This window comes from Podarcis raffonei, chromosome 8, assembly GCF_027172205.1.
Source record: "Podarcis raffonei isolate rPodRaf1 chromosome 8, rPodRaf1.pri, whole genome shotgun sequence".
In the NCBI taxonomy this organism is placed as follows: Eukaryota; Metazoa; Chordata; class Lepidosauria; order Squamata; family Lacertidae; genus Podarcis; species Podarcis raffonei.
Window position 1 is genome coordinate 90,944,271 of NC_070609.1, and position 11,585 is coordinate 90,955,855.

The 11,585-nt window shown below is 49.2% G+C and overlaps 1 protein-coding gene across 1 annotated transcript in view; it reads left to right on the forward strand.

Moving 5' to 3' along the window:
• The window catches only part of CNNM4 (cyclin and CBS domain divalent metal cation transport mediator 4), a 50,611-nt gene extending 46,612 nt beyond the window's left edge, over positions 1-3,999 (forward strand). Inside the window, exons 6-7 of the mRNA XM_053401544.1 lie at positions 1,332-1,519; positions 2,306-3,999. Coding sequence (XP_053257519.1) covers positions 1,332-1,519; positions 2,306-2,512 — 395 coding nt within the window. The 3' untranslated portion in view covers positions 2,513-3,999. The remainder of the gene's footprint in view (positions 1-1,331; positions 1,520-2,305) is intronic.
• Positions 4,000-11,585: the final 7,586 nt, after the last annotated feature.

Here is an 11,585-nt window from a genome sequence, read left to right on the forward strand (position 1 = left end):
ATTGGTTTTTTCATCCAAACAACTACTTGTGGTTCAACACATTTCACAACTTCCCTTGTACTCTTCCCTTGATATAAACCTCTATCTGATTTTATTCATAAGATATTATGAAAGCTTTCTCATGATACAATAAGATAAATGAAAGTAAATAAAAAGCAGAACAGAGAAAGAAAGATCACAGAAAATGCAGAGTCCTCTCTGAAAGGTGGATCATGGCCCTTTTTTCACACCCTTTTTTCTCCCCGTCTCTCACCCTGGGAGCTCTTCCCTTCTCTGCCTCTCAATCAGGCCTCTATCTGAGGCCAGGCCAGGTGAGGTGGGCACCGCTGGCCATGGGCTTGGGATGTTGCTGTGAGTGGCAGTGCAGGGGGCACTGATCCTGTCCTTGGCCTCCAGGACGTTCCCCTGCACAAGCTTGACTGGAAGCAGCCGGAGCTTCATAACAACACAACAACAGTCCATTTCCAGGGGGAGGCTTCCAGGGGAGGATGCCCTGTGGCAAGCACAAGCAGGTGTGGACTTCTGGGGGAGGCCATGCCATTTGGGCTTTCCGCCAGGGGCACCAGAATGGGCTAGCAACAGACCCGCAAAGGGGCTGTGTGGTCTTTCTCCATAAGCAAAGGTTTCTTTGACTTCTCCTTTTGCATCTCTCTCTCCTTGCTCCTGCCCTCCTCCGTGTCCATGTCGGGTTCTAGCTTTGCCAGTCGTGCCCCAGCACCAGCCTCTTATGCCCCGAGCATCTTTGTTTCCCAGGGTGTCAGGTAAACAACACTTGTGCATGGTGTGAGAGGTGCACATTAACCCATTGCCTGGCAGGTTGCATTGACTCAGCCCTGCTTTCTGGGGGGCACCAGATTGGCAAAAGATGGTATTTGGGGTACATAAATTGGAAATGCAAATGCACTGGGCTGCAGATTATTTTCTTTACAAAAATTGTGTTGCGCTGCAAAGCCCAGTCCAAATTTTAGCCCAAACAGCCCCAGATGTGTTTGCTGGGGCTGCTGGGGATGCTGTCCAAAACTTCTGGAGGGGCCTGGGGAGGCAAAAGCTGCCTTAACCCAGATCCCCTGCTCCTCTTTTCTTTTTCTTTCTTTCTTGGTTGTTACCTTTTTTAAGTGTAGTTTTAAAAGCTGGCGTTAAAAGTAACAAACCAGTTGATCCAATTTGAACAAAAAGCAAATTGTTTATGCAGCCAGAGAGTGCATGGATAGCCCTTTCCATTGGCTTACACCCCTCTTGGATGGCATCACTTTTTGCGCGGGTGGCAAGACAGTTCGAAGGGGGGAGGAAGGGCACAGCTTGCTCCCTGGCTCACTCTTCTCTGTGTCTAGTTTCAGAGGTGCGTTCTCCATCTCATTTGAGCAATCTGAATCGGTCGGCCTCCCTCTGCTACCACGAGCGCTCCGACTCCATCTCCTCCAACTTCAGCGGCAGCAACAACCAGCTCAACGCCAGCGCCAGCTCCCAGTACATCTCCGACTTCAGCGTCCGCGCCCTTACGGACCTGCAGTATATTAAGGTGGGTCTTGGGCCTGAGTCTCAAGAGGCACTCAGCTGTAGGGGGGGTGAGTAAATGAACATGTGTTGCCCTGCCCACTTTGGATCCTGGCCCACCCCTGACAAGCAGCCTAGAAAGGAATGTGGCCCTTGAGCTGAGAAAGGGCCAGACTTCTCCTGCTTCAGACTGCAGGTAGTGGCTTGCAGGATAGCACACAGCTGCCCTCCATACCAAAAAGCAAATAATCTCTTCACAGAGGAAGCTAGTTTGTCAGGGAGAAAGATTTCAGCCTTCTCCCTTACATGCTAACTTTTCCTGTGTGAAGGAAGTAATTTTGTGCGGATGAGCATCCCATCAGGTCTGAGGTAGATGTTCCCTTGGGGATCTTTAGCCAGGGCTGTTGGTGTTCTGTGCAAGTGCAGACTTCAGTCCCTAGTGCAAAAATTCTGCAACCTGAGTGTTTCAGCAATTTTTATAAAGTACATTTCTAGTCCTTATGGTTGTTCATGTGCTGGCGATGCCTTGGGAAAATTCAAAAGTCAAGAGGCAGAGATCCAAGTACCTTTTCTGTCAGTCAAAGGGCAGGGTGTCACCTGGATTTCCTCATGATTACCAGAAACAGAATTTGTTAAGCAAAACAGGTAAGTGTTTATACATGTGTGTATTAAAGAAGATGCACTTTTAATAATAATAATAAATTTACATAACCTATATGCATTATGGAATTTTGCTTTTATTGTGCAAGGAATGGTGCACACTGAGCTATGTGTTGAGGGTTCAGCTTCTGTCTCCTTCTCCACCCGGCAGATCACACGCCTCCAGTATCAAAATGGTCTCATGGCCTCCCGCCTCGAGAGCTGCCCCCAGTCTCCTGAAGGCGGCACCCCCAAATTGGACACCTCCTTGTCAGAAAAGGTGGAGACCTCAGTGACGGACGAAACAACCAGCCTTTTGAACGAGAGGAACTGCCAACACCACAAAGCAAACCACAGCCCCCCAGACAACGTCGTCTGACCCCGGCCTTTGGGCGACCCGGTCTGGTTGGTTTTGCCTCAGTCCTTCCCTTCCAAAGACGAGAACTGGGGGGCGGTGGGGGGGAACACACCAGTGCCCACAAGAGGATTTTGATTGTGTACCTACAAACCTCAGGTAGTGGCCGCAGCCAGGGAGGGAGAATATCCAGATAATTTTCTTTCTCTAAGCTCTCCCCACATCCACACGTGCACACACTCTTCCTTTGCAGGACAGTTTGGTCCGTCAACGGCCGGCAGCCTGACCGTGGAAACAGCTGCCCAGCTGCTGACGAAAAGGATGCGGGTTCTGGATACCAAAGGGAACTTGGTCACGGAGGGCCAAAGCCCAAACTGTGTGCTGCGATCTGGATGCTCCTGTTCTCATTTCAGGCGGGGGTTGGGGAGGGGCTGGCTGCCCTGAAGATTTCCAAAGGGAGCTTGCTCCCTGCTTGCTTTTCTACACCAGCTTCTTATTTAAACAAACAGAAAGAGACGAAGTGGCACCACGGCCAGGCGCGTTCAGAAGAGAGGAATCCTATTCTGGCGCACACCTGGCTCTTCTCCAGCTGAGACCACCTTGTGGAGAGTGGCACTCCCTGCCTCCAGTCCAGAGGCTGGCAGGTAGAGAGACCACACAGAACTGGCCAGAAGGAGAGCAGGGCAGCTGCTGGGGTCCTACGAAGGCAACAGCAGCCCCTGCTGAGAGGACAAGAACCCTTTTTCTGTCTCAGGAAGTTCTGTATCTTGCGTGTTGTCTGGGCGTCTGTTCTGTTATTCTGTTATATTTTTGGTTTTTTATCCAGCCCGTTGGGCACTGGACAGGAGACGAGTGTCTGACAAACATCTAGGAACTAAGCAGGGTTTAAAGGTTGGTGGAACCTGCACTCTGCCCCTGCCTGCCTCCTGGGGCAGTGGGGAGAGTGTTTCTGCTTGGAGGGAGGGGAACTGTTGCTTCCTCATTCAGGCTCTGATCCCACTGAAGAAAGTGTGCCCCAAGGATAATTAGATGAATTGTGCCGCTTCACGAATGCTTTCCTGGTGTGCTGTACGAAAAGCTCCCTGGAAATCAAAAAATGAGTGTAGCAGGGAGAAGGCAGGGCTAGAATTTGTTGTACTCTTCTCTACTTGCAGGGAGTTTATGTTCTCTTAGTTGTTGCTCTTGTTTGTTTTTACATGGGGGGGTGGGGAACATTCAGAAATGGTAACCTCCAGATACAGACTCAAATGGTACAGTCCCTTCTGCTGATTTCTTCTCCCGTGTAGATCAGGCCAAGAATGTTCAGCTCTGCTAGGCTTCTAGTTTCAAGGTCTCATGCGGAAATCTGACAGAGCCAGTGACAGTTCCCAGATCCTGTATGTGGTGCCTTTTGGGACTTAACAGAGTTGGAAGTGACAATAGCAGTTGCAGCACAGGAGCAGCCCTGAAGGGTTTCCAGATGCAGGAGTTTTCAGTCATAACTGCAATAATAAATTGTGTTTTGCTTTGTTCCTGTAAAGCCTGATTTCTATCTAAATTGATCGTGGCACATGTGAAAGCAGCAAACTCATGCAGTCACTTATTGTGGGGGAAATGACACCACTTGGAGGTGTCCCCTCCATTCTTCTGTAGTTACTTTGGATAGATTAGTACTTTCCACTGGGTGGAATCAGGACACAGCCACGTTGAGGATTAATTTGCAGTGGTCAAGAGTCTTTTCATTATGTCTCACTACAGAATGAATCCAGCCCAGCCGTTGCTGCTGGGTCAGTTTGCCCCGAGGGGATTTGGGTGGTGTGCAGACGTCTCTCATTATAGTTGTCCGCTCTCCACCTTACTAAATGGAGCTCAAGACCATCTTCAAACACTTTTGTTAAAACTGCTCTGGAGATTTGAAGGGTGACATGTTCAGGACCTCTGCTCTGAACATCCTCCTCTGATCTTTGCCCTCCAACCCTCAGCCCCCCAAAGGTCTCCTGCCCCCCTTGCCTTTTGTCCTTGCTGCCCCTTCATGCCCCCTTGCCTGGCACTGTCCCCAGGGCCACCTGCCTAATGCCACCTATCTTACTTCCTTCAAAACCTGCCTTCTCCGTGAAGCCTTTGGACACTAACCGCAGACCACACAGCCATGATCCATTCATCCCCACCATCACACAGTCATACATGCTGATGGGAGTTGTAGTCTTGTTCATCTTCTAGAGGGCACCTGGTTGGGGAAAAGGCTGCCCGGTAACAAAGCTTAAGCACCGGCGATTGAAATGCTGCACACATTTTACCTGTGTGCACCCCATCTCCCATTTTCCTTCCCTTCGTCTGCTTAGTGTCAAATGAAAAATTGTAAGCCCCTCAGGGCAGGGACCTGCCCTTTTGTAAAGCACCAATGCACAGAGAGTCCTGGGTTTGTGGCTTTTTTGTTTTGGGGAAACTTGTCCAAGGGCAGAAATAATCTGTGTTTGCATCTGCCTGCTGAGGACTCTGCCCTCATGCTCTTAAAGGTCTGTCTTCACATTCTGATTGACTCTCCAGAATTGCTTCCTTTGATCTCCACTGAAACCTGTCAGAAACTCTTTGGGCTGTCCAGTGGCAGGAGGACCAGAAGGGGAGGGGGCTGGAGAGGCATATTTAGCTTTGCAAGAAATGCAGGCATTTTGATGCTGCTGTCTGTGATCCTCCTTTTACTTTCTCTTCACCCGGGCAGGTTGTTCTGTTGCAGAGCTGAGGAGCCTGTGACCCTCGGGATGCTGCTGGACTACAACTCCCATCATCCCTGACTATCGCGGGAGCTGGTTGGGGCTGTTGGGAAGTGAAATCTCACAGTATTTGGAGGGCCACAGGGTTCCCCATTCCTCTTACTAAAAGGATGAGGCGTCTAATCCAGGAGAAGACACCAAATCCAGGGTGGAAGATAAGGAACCAAGGCAGGATGGAAGACATTGCAGCTTATTCAGTGACCCTGGCGGAGGCACAGGTGCCTGCTTCTGTCAGAGTGTCTTTCACTTGAGGACTTGTGTTTCATGAGTCACAGTGTAAAGTACAATTATATATCTGCACAAAAAGCATGTGAAAATTGATGTAGGCAGAACGTGAACCTCTCTAAGTAGGAGTGTTTGGATGAAAGGCAATATTTGTTCGCTGCAATTTCCCATAAACCAAAATGGAGTTGGAGTTGGTCCTGGGCCTGTTCACTTGGAAGCAAGTCCCACTGTGTTCAGGTGGGTTTACTCCCAAGTAAGTGGGTACAGGAGTGCAAAAAGTGATCTGAAATTTGGTCACCGGGTTTGGCTTGGGGAGGAAGGGACCATTGCACAGACTGTATGATTGTACCCAGATGTGTTGATGTTCTATTAAATGGTGTAGCAGGATTGTACTTTTATAGCACAGCATTGCACTTCAAACGTTGCAGTTTCTCATAGGAAACATGTTGGTGGGTAAAGACACCCAAGAGGTTTTTGTACCTGAAGCAGAAAATACAAATGGTGCCCCCTCCACTAAAAATATAATTTAAAAAAACTACATGATTTCAAATTTGCTGTCCTCAGTTGTTTCGCCTAGCAGAAGGCATGTAGATCACAAGGCTGATGGGAGTTGTGTCCAAAACTTCTGGAGGGCACTAAGCTGGCAAAGGCTGGCATATAGGAACTTTGCCAAATTCCAAGTGGCTGGGAGACTTTCTTGGCCCTCAAACCTCTTTTACAGGGCCAAAATAGGTTTGGGAAGGTGATGGGCTTGCAAGGACACCCAGGTTTAGAGCCAAGCAGTGTTAGCATTTCCTTAGTAAGTTTATGGCTCTGGGCAAAGTCATGGACTCATAGCCCCAGTTAGGCATAGCATAAAATGAAGGGTTGCCAACATTTTGAATGCCATCTGTTGATATGCCTTCAACAGCAGCTCAATCTGAGGACAGCAGTGGGAAGTCATGTTTAGCTCCAGTCAAGCTGCTGTGTAGGCACAACTGTAAGCCTGGCTGGTTCCCCTCCCAACCCTCAGTTGGCAACCCTGAGAGTACTGCAGATCTCCAGGTGGCTTCTGGCTCAGTCAGGCCGTGGGGTGGGGTAAAACCCACAAGGGGGCTATGCTCTGGTTTAGCTTTCAGGCCTCCTGTGGGATGACAACCTGTCTAGTATTCTAACGGCAGCGTTGGAGGTTCAGCAGAAGGAAAGTGAGAGTGTTGGAGTGGTGAAGTCAAAAAGTTCCAAGAAGCAGAACACTAGCACATCAGGTGGAAAAGCAGGGAGAGGACTGGGTTACATCTTTCTTCCCCGCCGAGCTAGTTCTCTGATTGCAGGGATTTGTTTATTTTTAATAAGAAAAACTGTGACCACCCATCTCATGATTTTACCCATTATTCTCCTGCATGGCCAGGCCAGTATTTCTTCATTCTCTTCCTGCATTTTCCTAAGCACAATTGACTTTGAAATGTTGGGTTAGGTTAGCAATACTTGATTCTGGAACTGTAACTGGGGCGAGGGGAGTAGTTCCTTCATTTGCTTTGTGACTGGTTTTTTAAAACTGCAGGATCCCTTTTCCTGCCTCCAGGGCTATTTTCAACGGATGTCTGTGCTTCTAAGCAGCTTTAATTAGACTGTATATGTGTCTCATTTGAATGTAGCTTTTTGTCTGAGTTTTAAAATTTTGTTTTGTGTGTGGGGATTGTTGCGGTTTTTATTTCCCTTTTTAAAAAATATTGTTATTATTATTATTATTCCTAAGGAAAGCACAATGGTTTTTCAACATTTGCCCCTTTGTGGGTGACATGATGTAATTTATTGTCTTTTTTCTGATTTTAAAATACAAACACTAAACCTAAGATCCTAGCTCCCATGAGGGAGACAAGCTTTTAAAAAGATTATTATTATTATGTAATAAATACTACCAAATCAAAGTGTGGTGGAAAATGTTGGTGACTTTTCTTTCAAAGCCTCTAAGCGGGTTTGCTCTCAGAGTCATAGGATAACAAGGTTGTGATCCTGCAGAAACATTCCTGAAAGGGGGTTGCATAGAAATCAGTGGGACTTAATTCGGGCTGGGCAATATCTGGTTTCCAACATCATGATATATCACCAGCTAAACACTGCGATATACTGAAATATCGCGATGTCTGATTTAAGGATGGAGCTATGGAAAGGCACTGATTGGCTTCATGGTTCTTCTCACATAGCATACACACAAATCATGATTTGTGATATAGCCAGGTCAAAAATTATGAAACCAATATCACAATTGGGACTTCAAACAGGCTTTGGACCCAGTCCAAAACTTAATTTCCAAGGCCACAATCCAATGGGGTTGGCAGCTTTTACACTTATCACTGCTCCTGTGCCTAAATTAACAAAAACAAAGCAGTAACAATGAAAAGAAACAAAATGGTGTGTGTTTTTATACTGTTTTTGCCAGCCACCCCAGACAGGGACTGGAAACCAGGGCCGCTAAAAAAATTTAAACTGCTCCCCAGTTTTGTTTTTAAAGGTAAAGGTACCCCTGCCCGTACGGGCCAGTCTTGACAGACTCTAGGGTTGTGCGCCCATCTCACTCAAGAGGCCGGGGGCCAGCGCTGTCCAGAGACACTTCCGGGTCACGTGGCCAGCGTGACATCGCTGCTCTGGCGAGCCAGAGCCGCACACGGAAACGCCGTTTACCTTCCCGCTAGTAAGCGGTCCCTATTTATCTACTTGCACCTGGGGGTGCTTTCGAACTGCTAGGTTGGCAGGCGCTGGGACCGAACAACGGGAGCGCACCCCACCGCCGGGATTCGAACCGCCGACCTTTCGATCGGCAAGCCCTAGGCGCTGAGGCTTTTACCCACAGCGCCACCCGCGTCCGAGTTTTGTTTTTAGTTCCATATAAATGACAGCAATGAGAGAGCTGATTGTATTTCCTGAGGAAGCTCCATAAATGTGGGGCCACCACTGAAAAGGCCTTGCTTGTGCTTGATAAGCTAATCTTCCTTCCTGGCAGGTGGACCAGTGGGTGATATTCATCTCCTTGCAGTTAGCAGATTTGTCTACTTAAATTAGCAGCTGCTATTAAAGGCAGAGGAGGAAGCCAGGCTGAGTTTTTAATCTGGTCAGTTGACAGTCTTATTTCTGCACTGATTTTAAATGGTGCTCTAGTAGGGTTTGGGTTTTTTTGGCCTGGGTCTGTGCCGCTTGTCCTATCACCTGTCCTGGGTGAACTGCAGTTCCCATTTTGCCTTTGGAGGAGACCTCATTTCAAAGTGTTAATCTGCATTGCTATAGATACCTCTTGGCAAGCTGCGCCCCCTCTGAACCTCTGACAGGGAATGCAGATGTGGGCACACTAACACAGAGGCAGTGCTGGGGGCAGAGCTGGCTGTTTCCCATCCAGCAGCTGGCCAGATGTGTTCTGAACAGTTGACAGCGTGACGGTCCTGCTCTACCTCTGGGGTCGGAGGCAATATGCAGGGAGAGTTTGCGCTCTCCTGCTTCTGGGCACCTTTTGCTATTACACTCCGGTGGTTGTACTGGTTTTGCTTTATGTTTGTGCTGTTGATATGTAATAAAAAAAATTAAAAGCAGAAGAATGAGGGACAGATAAATCTGACCCACAGGGCACAATCCGCCAGGGAGATCAGCTATCAAATGAAATCAGCTGGAGTTGCACAAGAGCAGAGCAAGGAGAAAGTATCAAGAACTAGAAGACGACCCTGGACATGCCCAGTTGGAAAGGATCAGATTTCTGCCCGAGACCCTTCTTCTTTTGAAGAGAGAAGCAGGATGGCTAATGTCCCTGGCTTCCCGGGGGGGGGGCATGGAGTTCCTGCTATGTGGCATCTACTTCACGGTCCTTTTTGCTCTTGGGTGAGGAAGAGAAGAGGAAGTTTGTGGGGTCAGCTGTAGAGGGTTGCAAGATCGGGCAGTCTTTCCAGGGAGCAGTTTGCACACCCCTCCTCTTCCAGGTTAAGGAGATTTGCTTGAGGGTGCCTTGCTGCAAGGCCCCTCAAACCCTACAACTGGCACTGCAAGCAAGAAGGTCCCGGGTCCTTGCATCTCCAGTTAAAGGAGCTAATGGGAGCTTCACACACACAAACGGGCATGCAAGTTGAAGGTGTAGGGTGCCACAATCTGCTTTGAGACAATGGGGTACAATGGTTTAATCCCCTCCACCCCCTCTCATGTCAGGGTCCCAGGACCAGGAGCCTACTGCAATCTACTTTTTAAAAGCCAGTTGCTAAATGTCTCTCCTGGGCCCTGAGGTCGCAGAGCTTTCTGGGTATATTTGTACACCTGCAGCAGAGGAAGAGAGAGAATCGGGGCACGCCATGACTCTGCTGCGAGTCCAGCAACATTTGGTCTCTGCTCACCTTAAATGCTTTCCATTCCAGCTAGTCATTATAAGACCTTTGCAATTAAGAACCCAAGTCTGGATTTGCCCCCGCTTCTCTCTCTCATTTCTTTTTCCTTTTGTGTTGTCTTTTGGACTGTAAGCTTGACGGCAGGACCTGTCTCTGTTAAGCCACCCCAGGAACCATTTTTGCCTGACGTTTGGCTAAGAATGCTTTAAATAAATATATAAATATAATAAACCACAACTGTTGCCTCTCAGCAGAGACAATACTGGACTACATAGTTCGGATTAATGGTCTGACTCACTAAATGGCACTTCTTGTGTTCTCGTCTGGCCTGGTGCCTTTGACTCAGATTGTGTTCAACATATATTTGGAGTGGGCCTCTGTCTCCATGACTGCACACAGGCTTTATGTTCACAAGATCCAGCATCTCCAGTGAAGAGGATCTCAGACAGCAGCCCTGCGCAAGACCCTTGCCTATCATCTTGGAGGGGCAGAGCAAGTAAGAGGACCAATCCTCTGAGTTGATAGAAGTCCGCTTCCAATGTTGTTTGAGGAGAGGGATCATAGCACAGTGGGACAGAAATGGGAATGAAGATTGCAATTGTTTTCTTGTGTGTCCCCATAGGCATAGCCAAGGGGGGGCAGGGGGCAGCTGCCCCCCCCCAGGTCCACAAATATTATTGAAAAGCATTGAAAGTACTCAATTATTTGAGGCACTCCCCCCTCCTAGAAGCAGCCTGCCCCGGTATTTTTACCCACATCTTCCCAAGAAACTTTGATTTCTTAAAAAACAACTTTGGCTACTCTCCCCAACAAAAACCATGTCTGGAACAGAAAGCAATCCAGTGAAGTAATCCCCACTACTGCGGGGCTCAAATCCTCCGTGGCCCTGGGACCTGCTCCCGAGTAAGCATGCAACTAGGTCACATAGGAACGAGGGGGAGCAAGGGAGGGAGAAGCATCCTTCCGTACAGTTAAATGCTATTTGCACCTGTAATTCAGAGTAAGTACCAGTGAGCCGCACAGGGCTTTGCTCCTGAATAAGAATGCACAGGGTCTGAAGCGGCACAGCCCGGTGCTATTTGCGCTGGGTGGGGGGGGGGTCAGAGCCAGGACTCTTCGTGACCCCCTGGACCAGAGCACGCCAGGCACTCCTGTCTTCCACTGCCTCCCGCAGTTGGGTCAGACTCATGTTTGTGGCTTCGAGAACACTGTCCCACCATCTCGTCCTCCGTCGTCCCCTTCTCCTTGTGCCCTCCATCTTTCCCAACATCAGGGTCTTTTCCAGGGAGTCTTCTCTTCTCATGAGGTGGCCAAAGTCTTGGAGCCTCAGCTTCAGGACCTGTCCTTCCAGTGAGCACTCAGGGCTGATTTCCTTCAGAATGGAGAGGTCTGATCTTCTTGCAGTCCATGGGACTCTCCAGAGTCTCCTCCAGCACCATAATCCAAAAGCATCCATTCTTCGGCGATCAGCCTTCTTTATGGTCCAGCTCCCACTTCCACACATCACTACTGGAGCCACGCGAAAGCGGCCACGGGGGCTTTTTAACCCCGCCTCCCGAGACCAGCGCAACGGAGGGACGCGGCCCCTTTAAATGGCAGCTCCCCCCCCGCAGCCCCTCCCTCCTCTTCCCCGACTTGTTTATAACACGGCGGCGCCGAACTTGCTCCCTGTTCCTCGGCCACGCCCCCCGCGTGCCCATTGGCTGGACCCCTTCGGCTCCTGGCGCGCATTGGCCCGGGCGCCCGCAGGCCAGTTCGGAGGCGCCGGCGGCGCAGCGGTCAGCT